At 53.3% G+C, this 19,706-nt stretch overlaps 1 protein-coding gene across 1 annotated transcript in view; it reads left to right on the top strand.

Moving 5' to 3' along the window:
• The window catches only part of Adprhl1 (ADP-ribosylhydrolase like 1), a 38,373-nt gene extending 21,321 nt beyond the window's left edge, over nt 1-17,052 (top strand). The window contains exon 8 of the mRNA XM_042262495.2: nt 10,163-17,052. Coding sequence (XP_042118429.2) covers nt 10,163-14,381 — 4,219 coding nt within the window. The 3' untranslated portion in view covers nt 14,382-17,052. The remainder of the gene's footprint in view (nt 1-10,162) is intronic.
• Nucleotides 17,053-19,706: the final 2,654 nt, after the last annotated feature.

Below are 19,706 nucleotides of genomic sequence, written 5' to 3' on the forward strand. Positions count from 1 at the left end.
GGAAAATAAAAACCACCACCAACAAACATCTATGAGAGAGCTGGCGAAGCTTATGTAACTCCTGGCACAAACGCCCCTTCACATCTCACAGCCAGAGTTCACCAAATGCCAGCTGAGTCGCGGGACTGTTGTGGTGCCTGGCTTTCCCAGTCTCTGCTGTGACATAGTAAAAACAGCCCCTGCTGCTGAGCAGGATTTCCATCAACCTGGACTTTCCATGAGGTAGCTAGTGTTGAGGAGCCTGTTTGTAGGTGAGAAGTCCAGAATCTAGAGGTCAGCGTATCTCACTTGGGACAGAGCAGTGAGAAGACTTCAAATCTAGTGTATGACAATCAACCCTTTTCACTCTGCTGCCTGGCCCAGGTGGCCTCTGTGCCCTTCAAACCTCCCCTTTCTGAAGGGCACACCAAGAGCATGGCCTGTCTTGAATGTGGAAATTTTGGGTGGAAAAGCCAGCCCAAAGGACAAGTGCTAATATTGACAATGTCCAAAGTGACGTTCACCTCAAATGTCTGATTAGAATCTCCATCACCGCCGGGTGGCGGTAGCACACGCCTTTAATCCCAGCACTTGGGAGGCAGAGAGGCAGGTGGATCTTTGTGAGTTCGAGGCCAGCCTGGTCTACAAAGCAAGTTCCAGGACAGCCAGGACTGTTAACACAGAGAAACTCTGTCTTGAAAAACAAAAACAAAACAAAACAAACAAACAAAAAATCTCAATCATTAAAATTCATCCCAAAGGCTCTGTTAAGTTGGAAATGTCTTTTAGGTCACTGAGCTACCATTGCCTCTCTGTTAAAACTGATACTGGGCTGGTTTTCCCCTGTTAAACAGAAATAAATTGAGAGCGCACTCAGAATGTTATAAACAAAGAATTGTCATGGGTACGAAAGTGAGGACTCACATCCTCAGGTGGCCACATCGTAAATAAGAGGCCAGTGCTGTGAGGCCGCCAGTGCCTGGAGCACAGACTTCATCCTAAATCCATGCTGAGTTCACCACAGACTTAGGGTGAACTTAGGGCCAGAACTGAGGGCCCCAAGATCATAACCCCTTACGAGACCCTTTGGACCACATCTTTGTGATCTACTCACCCTTCCATGATTTCTGTAGGGGATTACTCAGGACCACTTCCCCTCTTCCTGGAGTGTGTCCTGGGAATGTCAACCTGGAGAGCATCTACCTCAAAATCACCCCCCATGCTCACCCCAAATCCCAAGGAAGTGCTGAAACCCTCTCCGTGAATCCTCTATGTCAGCAGCATCCTTGAATTCCACTTGTCACACCATGACTTTATGGTTCTGTTTATCCTTTCCTATTTGGATTGTTCTCAAGTCAATATTTCCTCCCTCCCTCCCTACCTCTATCCCTCCTTCCTTCCTTCTTTCTTTCCTCCTTTTTTGAGATAAATTCTCAAAACCCAAACTGCCCTCAAAATTGCAAACTTCCTGCCTCCACCTCCCGAGCACCAGGATTACAGATGTGCACTGCCACACCTGGCCTCAGATGAGTTCAAATGCATTTTTAAAGCCTAGTGTGGTGGATCACACCTATAATTTCGGGACTTGGGAGGCCAATCCAGGAGGATCACCACAAATTTGAGGCCAGCCTGCATAGTAAGTTCTAGGCTAGCTAGCTTTGGCTACAAAGTAAGACCTGTCTAGAAAGAAAGGAAGGAAGGAAGGAAGGAAGGAAGGAAGGAAGGAAGGAAGGAAGGAAGGAAGGAAGGAGAGGAAGAGAGAAAGAAAGAGAGAGGGAGGAAGGGAGGGAGAGAGGGAGGGAGAGAGGGAGGAAGGAAGGAAGGAAGGAAGGAAGGAAGGAAGGAAGGAAGGAAGGAAGGAAGGAAGGAAGGAAGGAAAAGAAGGAAAACAGTTGAAACAGTAGACAATTCCTGTATTCTTTCCACCTGGTTTGACAACTGCTGATATTGGGCCGTGTTGGGCATGTTATTTTCTGTCTTTCTTACTACATGCACACACACCACACACACATGCACAGATACAGACACAGAGACACAGTTACAGAAACACACTGATACATAGATACACAGAGATAGAGACACACACATTTTTTTTTTCTGAATCTCCTGTGTCTACTCTCCGCCCTTCACCCACCACAGGTCCTGAAGAGCAGCACCATGAAGCAGCTGGTAGCAGGGTAATTCTCCACGAACCCTTGAGTCCTTCTTATATTTTGAGGCATTGAAAAGTGCCCAACTCTTAGGTGTGGGTCAGCCCAGGTGACGGCTGTCCTCTGTCCGTCAAAGCCTAATGACCAGACCCCCTCTGTCCCTCACTGCCTAATGACCAGACACTCCTCTGTCCCTCACTGCCTAATGACCAGACCCCCTCTGTCACACCTATAGCCACACATATTGAATCCAAGCACAATATCAGGGCTATCATGGCCAAGACAACCAGCCATCAATCTTGAGACAAGTGTATTTCCAGGATAGTACTGACATTCCGATTCTGATTCAGAATTCCATCCATAGCCACCCAGTAATATAAATGACAGGGAGAAGTTAACATGATACTGCCACAGAGCTCTCCTGGACAGTAGTCACCGTTACAGGAGCTTACAAATTACAGGCAACACTCTCACTGGCTCCATGGCTCACTCTGGAACAGTGACATGGGCCATCTCACTCTCACTGGCTCCATGGCTCACTCTGGAACAGTGACATGGGCCATCTCACTCTCACTGGCTCCATGCTCACCCTGGAACAGTGACATGGGCCATCTCACTCTCACTGGTTCCATGCTCACCCTGGAACAGTGACATGGGCCATCTCACTCTCACTGGCTCCATGGCTCACCCTGGAACAGTGACATGGGCCATCTCACTCTCACTGGCTCCATGGCTCACCCTGGAACAGTGACATGGGCCATCTCACTCTCACTGGCTCCATGGCTCACCCTGGAACAGTGACATGGGCCATCTCACTCTCACTGGCTCCATGGCTCACCCTGGAACAGTGACATGGGCCATCTCACTCTCACTGGCTCCCTCGCTGGGTCTTCTGGGCTGTTTGGAAAGTGCTTTTTCTCTTAGAGATATGTTTTTCATCCTTCGTAAGCCTAACATGAGACCTACTAGTAAGATATTCAGAACCTCCACTTTATTTTTTTGTTGTTGTTTTTGTGGGTTTTTGTTTTTGTTGTTGTTTTGTTTTTTGTTTTTTTTTTTTGTTTTCCGAGACAGGGTTTCTCTGTGTAGCTTTGTGCCTTTCCTGGAACTCACTTGGTAGCCCAGGCTGGCCTCGAATTCATAGAGATCCGCCTGGCTCTGCCTCCCAAGTGCTGGGATTAAAGGCGTGGGCCACCACCGCCCAGCAGAGCCTCCACTTTAAAAGGCCCCGTTATTTAAACCAGTCTTAGTGGGTTGAGTAGTGGAGGGCATACCTAGTGTACATGAGGACCTGTGTAGGTTCCACCTCAAGAAAACCCAAAAAGCAAAGTGCGATCTTACTTAGAAAGGTCATAATGAACCTAGATTGTGTCTCTCTTATATTACTAACTTGGCAGTTACATACAGGGACTGGTCACTGGCTGAGGAACCAGGCCCTTGAGACAGATGGTTACTGGTCTGTGGAAGTAGATCAGGCTGTGCACATTGTAGAAAGTCCCTATGTCAGTGCCCCACTTGGACACTGTCGACAGCTGGGTGGCTGGATGCCACCACCACAAATGGGCTCCTGACCAAATTTTGAGGGTGGCCTCAGAGGGTCCCTATTCTCATGGCCACCGTGTCCTCCCAGCATGGCCATGAGGACCTGGTGGGGACTGATGAGGCAGCTGGGACTCTGTCTACGAGCTGCGGGAGGGGTTGAAGTATGACAGGCACAGGCCATTGTCCCCGAGCAAGGGAGACCTGATGCTCTGATATTCATGGCTTTTGAGGAAAGGCTCCCAGAAAGAACAGCCATAAAAATAAAACGTGGTGGTCGGTCAGCTCGTTTAATGATTGTCCACCATGTGCTGGGCGGGATGAGCAGGAAGAGGCTGTGGCCCTCAGGCCTCAGTTTCTGGGTAAGGAATGTAAGAGTGGTTTATTGTTATGGTTTGCTTTCCTGTTAATGTCATAAACACCATCACCAAAAACTAATTAGAGGAAAAGGTTTGTTTCTGCTGATACTTACCGTCACAGTCCATTATTGAGGGAGGTCATGGCAGGAACTTGGAGGCAGGAGCATGGAGGAGGGCAGCTTACTGATTTGCTCACTGGGTCCTGCTCAGCGAGCATCCTATACAACCAGGACCACCTGCCCAAGGGTGGCACCTCCTACCATGGCCTGGTCCCTCCTACATCAATTGTTAATCAGTCTGATGGAGGCAATGCCCACAGTTGAGACTCCCTCAGATAACGCCGAATAATAGCAGAAGCTAACTAGGAGACAGAAAGAGCCATCCATAGATGATATGCCCAGATGGAGACATGTCCCCTTGTTGGGGACAGCATCCTGATATGGATGTTCTGTGCTGAAGAGACAAGGGACAGGCAAGTGGACAGGTTGGTACCGTGACTTGCGAGGCCGCTTCAGTCACTACAGAGGGAGTGACTGACTGCAGGGACCCCTGGAGGCAGGTGGAGACAGTGGGCCCGCAGCTTGTTCCGAGGGGGGTAAGAAATGGCAGCATGATGCGGGCCCACGGGTAGAGACCTCAACATATTTTATAAATTACAATTTGCCGTGGCCCCTGCGGGTCCTGCAGGAGCAGTATGGTTCAGGATGTGGCGTCCTACCAGGCTAAGAACTGGGTCTCTCTGGTAGGTACTTGGCAGCCATGCTGGGCCCCAGAGTTTATTTGAGAGCCCACTTCTCCTGCAAGGGAACTGAGGCCGAGGAGCACTGTCTGCCAGAGGATGCTCAGAGCAGAGCAGGGCCCCCCCACAACCCTGGCGTAGCCGCCGACCATGGCGCAGTCAGGGAGGCCCTACTGACCATAGCTGATGAGGAACTGGACTGACCCAGGACTACATGTGCTCAGATGGGGGTGGGCAGGGCTTACCCTGTCCTCTTTCTTCAGTACGAGCCGTGATGGTGGCATTCCTCAGGGCTGAGCAGCCTGGGTGTGTCCTGAGACGATTGTCCAGTTCCCTGTCCTAAATGACCTTGCCTGCCCGCCGCCACCGCCACCGCCGATGCCTAAATTAAGAAGGTTTATGGGCCCCCTGTTTGTGTTGGCCATGGAGGGGAAGATTCTGTTCCGTCCTGGGCCAGGCTCTAGAGCTCATCCAAGCACCTAAGAGACATGGGAATGGGCGTAGTCATGTCTGCACACTGCAGCTGAGCAAAGAGTGTCTCACGCGAGCAGCGTACGGCCCCCACAAGCTATCCTGGTGCTTCAGTGTGAGTGTGAGGATTCTGGAATGTTCTGGCATAGATTAGGCCAGAATGGGCCAGCCTCTCAGAAGAACTGAAGTGGGTGGGAAGAGACCACAAGAGATGCTTGGGCCTCAGGAAACAGAGCACAGAGAGGTCTCCATAAGATTGCGGCGTAGGACTCACCGCTAAGAAAGGAACCTTGAAAGGGGCCCTGACGAGGGATGTGGAGAGTGAGCAGCCACATGCCAGTGGAGAGGGGGCTATGCTGCCGGGGTGGAAACAGATCTGTGGGGCCAGCACTAGAGCAAGGAGGGCAGAGGGGTAGGAGGGGCTGGCCCACACGCCGCCAGCAGCTCTCACAGAGCCGGATGAGCCAGGTATCTACAGGGGCCTCCCCACTCCATCCACAGGCTTCTGCCGAGGCTGGCCCTCGTGCTGGGAAGTGTGTGAGTGAGTGCTGGAGGGACGTGCAAAAGAAAACACACTTCCCACCCATGTGAAGCCTTCCTTGCAGTGGAGGGTTGAGGGCAGAAATAGAATGGCTCTTAAAATTACACTAGGAACTCCAAGTGGTCACAAGGTGACTGGCTACCCCTGATGATGTGCTAGGAAGCAGCCATGGGCTACGTTGGCAATTGCCCTGAAGAGGGAACAATGAAGCCACGTCCCGAGGGCCTGGCATTAGCTCTTTCAAGGACAGAATGCCTCAGGCCGATGAACTAAGGCAAAGATCTCAAGGTGAGACCTGGCCAGAATTCCATTTCCTGAGGCTTACTCCTTCATCTTGAGCCTGCCAGGTGTTGGAAGAACTTGAAGGACTGGGCCTGGAGATCAGGGGAGGCAGCTGGGAAGAGGCCAGAAGCTCACTCACAGCCACAGCATGGCCTGCGGGACACTTAGCAAAGATCCACCAGAAGGAGGAATTTTTAGTTAATAATTTTTTTTTTTTGAGACAGGGTTTCTCTGTGTAGTTTTGGAGCCTGTCCTGGAACTCAATCTGTAGTCCAGGCTGGCCTCGAACTCACAGAGATCCGCCTGGCTCTGCCTCCCAAATTAAAGGCGTGTGCCACCACCGCCTGGCAGTTAATAATGATTGTTAAACACAATTTTGACTCACTGGAGTGAGCTGTGAAATCCCCCTTTACTCCTTATTTACAGTGCAGACACCCCCTCTTGCTGTAGGGCCACAGTGTGACAGGGCCAGGTGTGGCCCACCAGAAAAGAACTTAAGTCCCTCTCCTAATCTGCTAATCCTGGCCCATAACGCTTAGGAAAGCGTCTGCCCCAACCGAAAACATCTGCGATGATCATGGGAGCTCTAGGGAACGTTCTGAGACTCCATCTGGGGCTGTTAGCTAAATCCCCTTTGCGTGTCTGCCCAAGAAGTCAGACTGGAGGCCGCAAGTGGCCTCAAGTGTTGGTCCCTGGTGATGGGCAGGTGGCGAGCTGCTGGGCAACACCTTGGCACTGTGCTAACTTCTAACCGACTGTGAGCTGAAACATGATGCATCACAGCTTTGGCTCGGACAGCCAAGCTGGGCTTAGACACACTAACACCCTTGATCTAAGGACACTCAGCAGGCCTCCCTTAATGTACACTGCTTACACACTCCCCAGAGCAGAAGGCAGTGTGGAACCCCGGCCTGGGGCATCTGGAGAGGCTAGGCTGTCCCTTCTGTGGTGGGAGAAGCTGGACAGTTAATGCCAGCTGGGTTTCTCATTTCTCCGTTTAGACCTTGGGCTCAGGGAGCCCTCAGAGAGGAACTTGGGAATGATACTTAGTGTCCTCAGGTTGGGCTCGTGGCCTTTTAGTCAGTCGGTCAGAATATCTTCGCTACATGTCATCAGTACGGTTATTTCAGTCCCCTAATGACTCACCTGAGAAGTCGTTAAGACAGTTGAAATAGCTTAGCTGGCCTCACAAGCTGGGTGACCACAAAGCTCCAAGAAGTACACAGGTCCTTTGAGCCTCCTCATAGCGCCAGAGCCCGGTGAGTCTATCCATATCCCAGGCCTGGGGAGCAAGACCCTCCTGTCTCCACAGGCTCAGTGGGCCCTGGGAATGCACATGGGGGGGGGGCAGACTCTTGTGGCCCAGTGTGGGACACCTAATTGGAGCTGGTAGTGATAATTGCCAAGCTCTTCTTGGAGACTGCAGTGAAGACCAGACCCTGCTGGAGGGTGTGGCATTTATAATTACAGGTGTGTGAATTCAGCCTGCGCTGGGTCCCAAGCCCCACTTGAGATCCTATGCGTTGGCATTCAGGATGGACTCAGTGGGCACATCCTGAGACCAGACCCACACAGGATGGTGGCAACAAGAACAACATAGGAAGGGCAACTATCCGCCACCTAGGGCGGTGTGGACCGGAGATGGTGTGGTGCCCTGGGCAGCACAAAGAATATACAAGGAGAGCAGAGGCTACTGGAGTGGCTGGCACGGGAGGATTCTGGTCCTGTGGCCCGTGGCCATCAAGAGCATGGACACTGTTGGCTGTCAGGTTCAGCTGTGTGTGTGTGAGGCAGGAAAGCCTGCAAGAGGGGCGGGGAATGTTTCCTGGGGCCAGGGACCGGCATAAAGCTGTGGGGCCCTGTGGCTGTAGGGGGTGTGGGCCAGGAAAGCTCCTGTGTGCCCAAGGGGCACAGTTAGCAGAAGGAAGAGTTTGGGGTGTAAGGGCTTAGTTCACAGGCATGCAATGTGCCTGTGAGACCCAAGATATCCAGACAGAAGCTCGTGCCTAGGCAGCTGCCGAAGGCCAACCCCAAGATGTAGCAGTTAATGGCCACCAGTTCCAAGATGCCCTGGGAAAGGAAAAACCAAAAAGAAGCCACCCCAACCAAAACCAACCCACTTCCAAGACAACACTGTCTTACCTCAGAGGCGGGAAATCTGGGACCCCTCACATCCATTCAGCTGCGCACAGACTCCCTCAAGCCCAGCAGAGACGGCACCTAGCCAGCCCCACCCCCACCCCGTTCCCTCTGCAGCTGCACAGGTGACTTTGCTGGAAGCCTCCTCCCCCCCCCCCACCCCAGAATCACTCTGCTGATGCCATCTGAGGCTGGTGAGGCCCCTCGGGTGAAAGGAGGTGTCTCTCCACCCAGGGCAGCTTCCACGGGTGACCAGATGAGTCTGGAGAGAGGTGTCCACAGGCCATCTGGATGGGAGACAGGTCAGGCAGCAGGAGACTGTGACAACCAGGTGTCACAGGGCCAAGCCTGAGCTCCGAGCCTGCTGGCTCCTCAACTCTGAAAATGGTGTGTCTTCCCACTCGGAGGGGGGCCCGAGGGAGTGGCCGCCCCAGGATTGGTTTCCTCTTGCAAGGACACAGGAGCAGCCTCTTCCTGGTGGGCAGGATTGGCCTCCATGTCCTGATTACTCAGAACAATGGCGTTCTTGGTGGCGGATGGCACAGCTGCTGCTTAGGTTAGTTATTTTTACACCGTGGTCATTGCTGCGTGCGTGTGTGCGTGCTTACTCACGCCCTGCCAAGGCTTTGGGCATGCTCACCACGCAGCTCTTGTTTAATACCCTTATTTATACGTCAGCCCTCTGCGTGCACGCTGGTCTCTGGCACGGAGAGACCTCCCTATCCCTGGCAGTGCTCAGGAACAGCACCAGTGCTCAGGAAGGCCCCGTAGGTCCTGACTCCGGAGAACCAGCCCCAGGGGCGCTCCAGGGGCTGTGACACTGTCTTAGTCAGGGTGACAACGGCTGTAGTGGAACACCATGACCAAAAGCAACCTGGGAAGGAAAGGGTTTGTTTGACTTACGCGTTCCCATCGCTGCTCGAGATCAGAGGAAGTCAGGACAGGCACTCAACCAGGGCAGGAACCTGGAGGCGGAAGCTGATGCACAGGCCATGGAGGGGAGCTGCTCATCAGTGGGTGGTGCTCACCAGTAGGGTGATGCTCACCAGTAGGGTGATGCTCACCAGTAGGGTGATGCTCACCAGTAGGTAGGGTGGTGCTCACCAGTAGGTAGGGTGGTGCTCACCAGTAGGTAGGGTGGTGCTCACCAGTAGGTAGGGTGGTGCTCACCAGTAGGTGGTGCTCACCAGTAGGTGGTGCTCACCAGTAGGGTGGTGCTCACCAGTAGGGTGGTGCTCACCAGTAGGTGGTGCTCACCAGTAGGGTGGTGCTCACCAGTAGGTGGTGCTCACCAGTAGGTAGGGTGGTGCTCACCAGTAGGTAGGGTGGTGCTCACCAGTAGGTGGTGCTCACCAGTAGGTGGTGCTCACCAGTAGGTAGGGTGGTGCTCACCAGTAGGGTGGTGCTCACCAGTAGGGTGGTGCTCCTACTGGTGCTGCTCCTCATGCCTTGCCCAGCCTGCTTTTTTGTTTTTTTTATAGAACCCAGGACCCCCAGCCCAGGGGCAGCACCACCCACAATGGGCTGGGCCCTCCCCCCCTATCGATCACTCATTAAGAAAATGCTCGGGCTGGAGAGATGGCCCAGTGGTTAAGAGCACTGACTGTTCTTCCAGAGGACCCGGGTTCAGTTCCCAGCACCCACATGGCAGCTCACAACGGTCTGTAACTCCAGTTCCAGGGAACTGACACCCTTACACACGCAAAACACCAATGCACAATAAAGGAATTAATTAATTTAAAAAAAAAGAAAAGAAAAGAAAACGCTCCGTAGATTTGCCAGCCTACAGCCCATGTTCTCTAATTGAGGTTCCCTCCAATCAGATGTCTCAAGCTGACATAAAACTAACCAGGATAAGAGTAACCTTATGAAAATGACAATAAAACATGTGACATTGTGGTTTTCTGTTTTTTTTGTTTGTTTTTTTTTTTCTGTCGTTGTTGTTTTGTTTGCTTTCCTCCAGCTCCAGGAACAGCCAGATCTCCCGTGAGAAGATGGCCATTGATGCGCAGACACTCAAGAAGAAGATCAGCAGGACATGCAACGAGGCAGCCCGCACCATCCTCAACAGCCTCCTGCTTTACGTCTTGGACTGTGCGGACGGGCCCCAGAAGGCAGAAAACAGAGCAACCAGGGTCAACCGCCCACCCCAGCTCCAGGAGGCGGGCCGGAGACCCACACGGTTCCAGCTTCTACAGGCTAAGTTCATGGGCACAGGCCGGGATCCCCACCTCAAGAAGACCCGGGAAGTGGGCCGGCTGATCTCCAAGGACAAGCAAGGGCCGGGCAGGAGTTTTGTAAATGCCACTATCAACAAGCTCCTAGAAAAGACCAAGGAAGGAGCCAACGGTGCCAGCCAGAGGACCCCAAGCAGTGAGAAGCCCCGGTGGAGCCCTGCGAGTGGGAAGAGCACCGTGAAAAACATCCTAAAGAAGTTCTTGGCTGCAGAAGAGAAGGAAGCTAAGGAGAAAGAGGCGCGAGAGAAACCCCCTGCCCAGCGGCCTGGCGCTGCCAGGGGCCTCCTGCCGCGAATCGTGGGCCGGAGCTCCATCCTCTCCAAGCTGAGAGAAAGATTTGAACAGAGCGGTTGTCTGCACTCGGAGGCTGGTGTGCTGCCCCTGCACAGGGAAGGACGGAAGAGCAAGAGCCTGCAGAAGAAAAAAGTGCACAGGCCACAAGTGCGAGTGCTCCACGTGGCCACCATGGCTACCAGCTGCACCAGAACTCCCCCTGCCCGGTTCCTGGCCTGCACAGCCGAGCCTCTGCCAGCCCTCAGTATCGCCACCATTGTCTGCGGCCCCCAGAGCTGGCTGTCCCATTGCGCAAAGCTTAGTCACTCAGAGTCCAGACGCTGGCCCCTTGGAGAAACCATCATGTCCTCCAGCTCAGAAAGCCTGGAACCCGGAGGAAACGAATCCAAAGAACTCATGAATGAGGAGCGCAAGGAACAACTCAAGTCCTCGGTGTCCCAGGCCGCAGCTCCTGTGGGCAGTCACGTGGCTATGAACGTGGGTTTCTCGGGCATGTCTACCAAAGGCCAAGACCTGTCTGGCCATGCATCGGTGTTGTCCCCACTTGGACTGGACAGCCCCAGAGATACTGGGGTAGTCAGGAAGGACAGAAGAACAGAGCCCAACACACAGGAGGTGGCACCTGACACCCAGGAAGTGAAGGATGGCACAAGAGAGGCCCCTGAAATCACCATGACTGTGTGCAGCTCTGAGGATGAGGCAGAAAGGACACCTTCAGGCCCAGAAAGAGAGCCCTTCTTTGCCATCCAGAGGCACCTTCCGGAACAGGAGGCAGTGGCTCAGATCCCCCTCCCAGCCCCTTTAGCAGTCCAGGCTGAGCGGCGAACGCAGCCCGCCATCAGGCCTCCACAGATAACAGTACAGCTTCCTATTGTTCACGAAATGCCAGCCTTTCCCGGGCTTCTGCAACACGCCACAAGTCGTGAAGACGATTGTTCTCAAGTTCTGAGACGAGAGGATGGGACTGAAAATAAACAAGCCGCGTTTTCCACTGGGACTGAGGATAGGAGGGGTTACCAAACCCCCACAGCACTGAGTAAACCCCAGGGGATGCCAGTGAGTCTCCTGCCTGCAGCAGAAGGTGGACTCCAGGAAGACGGAAGAGATGACACCCATGTGGTTGGTGATGCCTCACAGATGTTCCCAATTCCAATCCTTTCAAAAACGTTTCCTGGTGGAACAGAGAAAAAGCAGCACAGCCCCGAGGACTCACGTGACCTCAGGAATTGCAGTGGAACTTCGGAAGAGTGTATCTCTGACCTCACCTGGGAAAGGCATCTGTGTCCAGAATCCAGTGAGGCCCCTCCAGCTGGCAATGGCACCTCAAGTCATCCCACTGTTGGGAGAAGCTATGCAGGAGTGGGCACCAGCTCGGCCACTGGCCTCCAGCAAGGGGTATCCCCCACAGTGCAGGTGCCACCCCAGGGCTGCGTAAGGCCTGGGGGTTCTATAGCGTCGGGCAAAATCACCCAGTTTGGGCAGGAAGAGTGCAAAGAGCCCCTGAACGAGTCGGCTCCACCCCCAAGCATGGCTCAGGAAAGCGTCAGCCATGATTTGGGCAACGACAGCCAGTCCACATTCGGTGAACAGCCTACTGCAAGCATCGGAGTCTCTGGGGAGGCGACAGCTAGAGGGACCATCACTGGTCTCACAATGCCGCAGCCAAGTAGCACCCAGAGCCCTGAATGCAGGATAACGGCACGGCCATCTGGTGCTCAGGACGCCGAACCCAAGATAACGCCACATAAGGGTGGTTCCAAGGATGCTGAACACAAGAAAACGCCCCAGACAAGCGGTGCCCAAGATGTCAAACACAAGCAGATGTCATGGGCAAGGGACACCCAGAACAATCTACACAAGCTGACTCTACAGCCACCTGTTTCCCCGGATGTTGAACCCACGATGACACCAGGTCTAGGTACTTCCCAAGAGCCCAAGCTAGCACTGGGACCCAGTGGTACCCAGAATGCCGAGCACAAGACAGCACCACAGCAAGATAGAACCCAAGACACGAAACAGGTGACACCATGGCCAGATGGTACCCAGGATAATGAACACAAGATAACGCCACACGGTGCCCAGGACCCTGAACACAAGGCGGTGTCACAGACGGGTGATACCCAAGATGCTGAACACAAAACAACCATATGGACAGGTGGTACCCACACCCCTAGACAAAAGGCAACATCGCAGCCAGGCGGTACCCAGGATGCTAAATACAAGATAATGCCACAAGCAGGTGGTACCCAAGACACTGGACACAAGAGGTCAGCACCAGTCGGTGATGGCCAGGATGGTGAACATGGGCCTGAACACAAGACAACACCATGGTCAGGTAGTATCCAGGACTACAGAGACAAGGTAGCACCAAACGCCGGCAGCCACCCTTTGGTGTTGAGCAGGTCCTCGAAGGAGGAGTGCAGAGCCACTGAAGGAAGCATCTCAGAAGACACGGTGCAGACCCACGTCCTAATGTCGGCAGCCCCGGCTGCTGAGCCGGGGGAAGCTGCAGATTCTTGCCCGGTGCCTGTTAAGTCTCCACCGTGTGTTTCAAGTGAGCCAGCGCTGAGAAAAAGCAGTTGGGGTACCGAGAACAAATTGACGGCCTTGCAAAGCACATCATCCCCAAGGCCACAAAAGAACCCAGCAGAGCATCTGGGCCACTCACCACCGCCCTCTGTGGGCCTACAGGCACTGGACGGAAAGCATCCTGAGAGAGAACAACACTTCTCTGGTGCACCACATTCCTCTACATATCCTCTGAGGCCAGCCGCAAAGGGAGAGACCAGGCAGGTGGAGCCGGCCTATGGTCCAGAGCCTCCTGTGTCCACCCAGAAGGCAGAGCATAGGTCTGCCCCCCCTCAGACAAAAAGCTTAGGGAGTGAAGCCAGAGAGAGTCTACCAACACAGGGGGACATGGGCCGGCCGCAGGGTCACCTTGAACCAGAGGAAACTGGTACAGGGCATGCAAGATTACACCAGACTGGACAGTCGGATGATCTGTGTGTGGCAGAGCCCGAAAAGATGCCAGTGGAAGAGAATCCCTGCTGGCACAGGGACAGGGATCAGGAGCATCCCCTGAGGCCACTGGGCACGCAGGAAAGGAGCCCAGCTCAAGGAGACAACCTTCAGGATGATGAGAACCTAGCCACCCCAGGGAACCCTAAGAAGCCTCGTGACTTGGCTATGCAGAAACGGACCCAGAGTCAGGCACAGGCCAGCCAGCCAGTACCTCAGGCCTGGGGACAGCCTGACAGCACACCTGAAGAGGAACTGACTGCTGGCACACGTGAGGAGCCTCCCAGTCTGGGCCCCACTCCTGGCCATCAGCAAAGCCCAGGTGCCCCGCACCTGCCCCAAGAAGGCCAGTCCCTGGCTAGTAGCAGGACCACAGCCTGCTCCCTTGACAGAGCAGATGACTCTCCCTGGCTCACCTCGAATACTGGGGGCCACCCGCTCTTCCAAACCCTTGCCCAGGATGGGCCCCCAGATGCTCCTAGGGCAGAAAAGGACCTCTCAGACCATAGGCATCGCAGGTCGGTGCAGTTTGCAAAATACCGTGCCCAGAGCTTCCGTGACCAGAAAGCCTTTGATCTGTCCTTTAGGCCCAGAGTCCTCAGGGCGAGTGATACTTTTGAGCCCCCAAAGTGAGGACTCACTTGGAGCCAACATGCTTGTCTCCGAATGAACATGACTTTGAGCATCCCCTAAAGAGAAAATGTAGACATTAGTGTCTCTCATTTCCTCTCACTTGACATGAACTAGTCCTGGGGATGCATGTGGGTGGTGCTTCCCATATTTGAAGCCAGGCTTCTTCAAATGAGGGAGGTGTTAGCTATCCAAGGCTGCTGGCTGTGGCCCACATCTTGTGACATCTGACCGGCACTGTGACGTGGAGGACACAGAGACCTCACTCCTGTCTTGACAGAGGAGGGATCAGAGCCGTGGGCTGCCCACTGGTCCTCTGCTCCCCAGAGCTTCCCCGCCATGCCCCTGCCTACTACCCAAAGTCAGTGCCTGTGACCTATGACCTGTGACCTGACCCTTACATACGTGGGAAGTGCAAGGCTTGCCAAGCCGTGTCCCACTTCTAAGCCGGTACCAGGGTCTCACTGATCACAGCAGGCAGAACCTTGGGGTCACGGACTGGCTTATCCCTTCAGCAGACATCAGGAGAGGCGACCCCAAGGAGCCACAGGAGGCGGGCTCGGTGTTGATTTGAGGCACACAACTCCAAGCACGCTTTTGTTTAGAACTGGGTGGCCACTTCTATTGTCCCTAGCAGGACTCATGAGGCAACCCTCCCACTGCACGAGCTGCATGGGATTGCAGTGTTTGGCTGCTGACTGCATCTCCATCTGGAGAAGCTGCTGTCCTGAGGCGTACGACGAAGGTGACCGTCAGCCATTGCAACATGGCTCAGGATCGTTTCCATGAACAGCTTACGGGTTCCAGACGGCCCGGTGCCTGGGTCTGTGTAACACATCTGAGCAGTCTGCACCTCTTCACGCTCTGGTCGTCACGACACCTGACTTGTCGGGATGCCCCACACCCCACAGAACTGCAGAAGAGCTGAAGTGGTGGTCAGCATCCCTTTGCTCTCCTTCGGGTGGTGATTTCCTAGGTTTCTGCTCCTTGGAGACTGGCCCTTTGCTTTCTCCACAACTGAGAAATTCCCTAAAATGCTCTCCCCGCTCTGGAGCGGGCTCTCTATCCTCTGGGACTTCCTTTGTTTTCTAGCTCAAATATCCACAACAAGAATGTCCTGTCCTTTTCCTGATGCGGCTGACTATGGGTGTCCCCACCCCAGCTCAGGGACGCCTGAGTGGACAAATGGGTCGTAGCACTGGAACCTGAGCCCCTGATCAAGCCGGAAGCACAAGGGTTTCGGGCATTGAGCTCAGGGCTCCCTCTGTAGGAGGCAGGGCTTTTGCTGAAGTTACAGGGGATGTTTGAATTTCCTGAACACAGGGCACTGCCCCCTTGTGTCCAGTGTTCCATCCTGGGGTCATCTCCCATATCCTGGGGTCCTGAGGAGATAGATGCCTTGGTTTTGGTTTTTCAAGCCCAGCCAATATTGACGGTACATGGAGCTACAGGGTACAATGATTCCCTACCCTAGCTAGAGTCTCTGTGAAGCCAGCTCCTAGGGACTATGAGACGGGAGGGTAGTCCCAGCAGAGTCCACGGAGCTCCTATGGGCCTTTTCAGAGTTCTCAACAAGATCTGCTCACACCAGGTGTGGCCATGTAGTTGGGAGGTAGCTGCAACCCTTGGAGTGTCCAGGTATGGCTATCTCCTACCAGACAGGTGCAAAACCAGTTTACAGGTTTCTTTCTTTATACACTTTGTTCCACAAAGGACATGGGGTGATGCTTGATAAAAAGCATGAGAGGCGGAGGAGATAAAAACTGCATGCTCAATGGGCATCCCTTTAAAAGGTGTCAGTAATGGGACTTCGATGAAGGGTTTTGTTTGTTTGTTTTTAAGATGGAGTACTTTTGCAAAAAAAAAAAAAAAAAAGAACAAGCATTTTCCCTCCTGCTGTTTCTAACGGGCCTGGAAGTTGTGACGAGTGAGCAAGGAAGGTCATAGAGCGGGACCCTTGCAAGCCGCACAGGGTGGTCCGCCTGTCCCTGATGATCACACAGCCACAGTGAAGTCGCCTGTGCCTTTAGGCTGAGGGAGGCACAGCTCTGCCCCGTGTTCAGGAAGCCTGTGAGCCATTTAATACAGCTCTAATTGAAATTAGGGCAAGTCCCTACCGCCCAGTCTAAATTCAGTCGGCAGACTGTCGTCCTACGCGGGAGAGACACGCAGCACTCCTGGGTTGAAACAGCCGACGCCTGAGGTGGTGTGCAGACCGTCCCCCATAAGATCCAAATTTTAAAACCATTTATTCCAGCCCCTAACTCATCAGGTCCCCTAAGGCACAGGGGCCACTCCCGTGTTCACACCCTGCTGCAGGCTTTCCAGGCTTTCACAGACCTGCAGCCCAGGCAGGACAGCTGGTGAGTGAGCCCTTCAGGTGTGTGCTCTGCGGCCTGTGCGCTGGGTAATAAGACACTCCCTCGGGACTGTCGCTCTCAGAATGGTGCACAGTCAACACTGCTCATTCTTTTTCATCAAAGATGTCATTTTAGTAATGTATCGACCCACGACTACCTATTAAGTTTTGTTTCTATCCTTCTTTGTATAAAAAACTCTAAAATGGATTGGTCAGAAAAAAAATATTTTTGTTATATTGTTTCCTTGGAATCTGTACTAACCTTGTATAGCTGGAATTTTGTAAAAGGAAATAAATTATATTTCCTATTATAACTCTCTTATTTACGTCTGTGGGAAACAAGACCTTCATTCTGCAATTACAAATCTGAGACTTGAGAAAGTGAAAGGTTTTTGTTTTGTTGTTGTTGTAGCCCTGGCTGTTCTGGAACTCTCTCTGTAGACCAGGTAGGTCTGGAAACTCACAGAGACCCGACTGCCTCCACCGCCTGAGTGCTAGGATTAAAGGCGTGCGCCACCACGCGGCGAGAAAATGAAAGTTTTAAACTCTGTAGAAAGGGAGACTGGCATTCAGGGGGAAAAAATGATAGGCACGGATTTTGCTCAAGATTGATATTTTTAAATCCCCGATCGTGAGAAATTCCTGTTCTCTTTTCCCATAGGCTAGCGCTCCAGGGAGTCACAGTCTTCAGGCTGCTCTAGCATAACCCTCTTCCCAAGTTACTCATCCTGTTGGCTCCGGACACAAAGCCTTATCTAATGAATGTTCTGGGGGCTTTAGATCTCTCCCTTTCCTGGTGGTGGGCTCAGTGCCTAGTACTGGCTGCAGCCTTCAAATTACGAGGGTTCCGAGACAAGCAGGCACCAACCACCAGCCAGGGGAGAGGGGGGCCTCGAGCCTGCTGCCTATCTACGAGGCTTTGATGAACTCTGCGCACACTGAATACTGAAAATGGACCAATTCCGTTCTTATCTTTGGGCACGCTGCACGGGTGAGGCAGGCATTGCACAGGAAATTCAGTGGGGCAAAGCCTGGGCTGTGCATGGCATGAAGAACTCCATGGCATATCCGCACCAAGCCAGCAGGGGTGGAGGCTCTGGCCAGAGGTGTCATGTGTGGGAAGAGAAGCCCTCAGCCTGTTCTGGGGAAGAAGGGCAACACCATCTCAGGACCATCCCCAGGCCTGTGTAGAGAACTCAGGTGCCTGCTCTGGAGGCATCTGATGGAGGCTCTTTGCTCTCCCTGCAAGGAAATTGTGGGCAGGCAGGAAACTCTCCTGGTGCTGGTCTTGGGCAGCTGCAGCAGGCTTCAGCACTGGAGCGCAGAAGCAGACAGGTGGGAGCAGCTGTGAAACCCTCTAGTGTTGTATAGTTCCTGTGTGGGTGCCGAAGCCCCTTGTCCCCAGGGTGACAAACGTTAACAGCTCTTGTGCAGGCCGAGGACATAAACCCTTAGCTCTGCAAGTGTCACAGGCCTTACATTGATCGCCCTAAAGAGTCATAATCCCCCAGCCCCTGGCAGCGGCTGGCGTCGCAGCTCCCGGGCCTGTGTGTCGGGAACCTATTGTTGCTGCTGCTGTTATTGGCGTCATAGCTCTATACCCCTTATGTAGTTGTCCAAGGAAATGTCACTGCTCTGGGCCTGTTGGTTACCAACCACTCTGCTGTCCCTGATTCTGTCACTTCTTTCTTCCTGCTCTTAGCTCAGCCAACTCCATTAAAAAGCAAACAAGACCACTTAACAAACGCATTTCATTAAGCCTAAATTTGCATCTTCGGGGAAGGCACTTAGGAAGCTATCTCCCAGCCTGCTCGTGAAGCGAGCCAAAAAGCCTGCTTAGATAGCCCAGGAGAGGGCATTTGTACCAATCGCAGCAACCCCCGGATGGAAAGAACAGTATTTGTGCCAGTTGTGACACAGGCCCTCATGCAAATGAGGGACTACAGTCGGACCAATCACAGCAGCCCTCCTGTGCAAACAAAAGAGTGTTTGCACCAGTCACAGGCCTTCTGCTGGGTCACCCGAGGAAGTGCTCCTTCCCTGGTGAGGCTGCAGGATTCCCTAGAGTTTGGTGAGGTGCTGCCGAGTGGCATAAAGTCTGTCACAGACGGATCGATTGTAGCTGTGGCTGTGTCTTCAGGAGCTTGAAGTTGCACTTGAGCAGAAAGCATCTGCGATTGTCATATGACTTCCCCAAGCCTTCTTTGGAGTGCTCAAAGCAGCTGGTACTGCGTCAGGGAAGTCCAGCTGGCTGTGCCACTGACGCCGCTTCCCTCAATATAGCCAGGGCACCGGGGGTAACAGCTGCCACCTGGGGGTCAGGACCTCTCTTCTCAACATCAAAAGGGGTGTTTCCAGTGGAGATGTATCACCAACAGTTCCTCATCCACATTTAACATCAACTAACAATGATTTTGAAGGTGTTGACTCTTAGCCAGGGGGAGGTGGGCTCTTCTAATATGTCTGAAGGCCACACTTCAGGGTGGAGGATGCTTTACTTCCGTGGAGACACAATGTGGCATGACATCTAAGTAGCCGAGGCCACCCAAGGAGACAGGGGTGAGGAGAATAAGAGACAAGAGCAAGTACAGCCTACTGAATGTCTCCCTCTCTCCAGGACGGTCAGTCTCTGCCTATGATAGAGTACAGGGAGGAGGGGCCTTCACTCTGACATGAGAAGGGACTCTGTCCCAGGGTGGGAGCACCTGAGGAACTGAGGACCTACCTGTGGCCAGCACTTGGGATGATCGGGGGACTTCTCGTCCAGAGAGGAAAGCCCTGTCACTGAGCCAAGATGCAAACTTTCTATGGGCTACATTGTAAGTTGAAAGCTCTTATTAGAAATCTTCACGCTTGATGTAACAGTGTTTCCTAAACATTATGAGGAAACACTGACCACACCAGGGAAGGATTCAGCCTGCTGAATTCTGGCCCATTTGCTAAGATTGAGCTAACTCTATGGTTACCAT

This window comes from Peromyscus maniculatus, chromosome 17 (assembly GCF_049852395.1).
Source record: "Peromyscus maniculatus bairdii isolate BWxNUB_F1_BW_parent chromosome 17, HU_Pman_BW_mat_3.1, whole genome shotgun sequence".
Classification (NCBI taxonomy): Eukaryota; Metazoa; Chordata; class Mammalia; order Rodentia; family Cricetidae; genus Peromyscus; species Peromyscus maniculatus.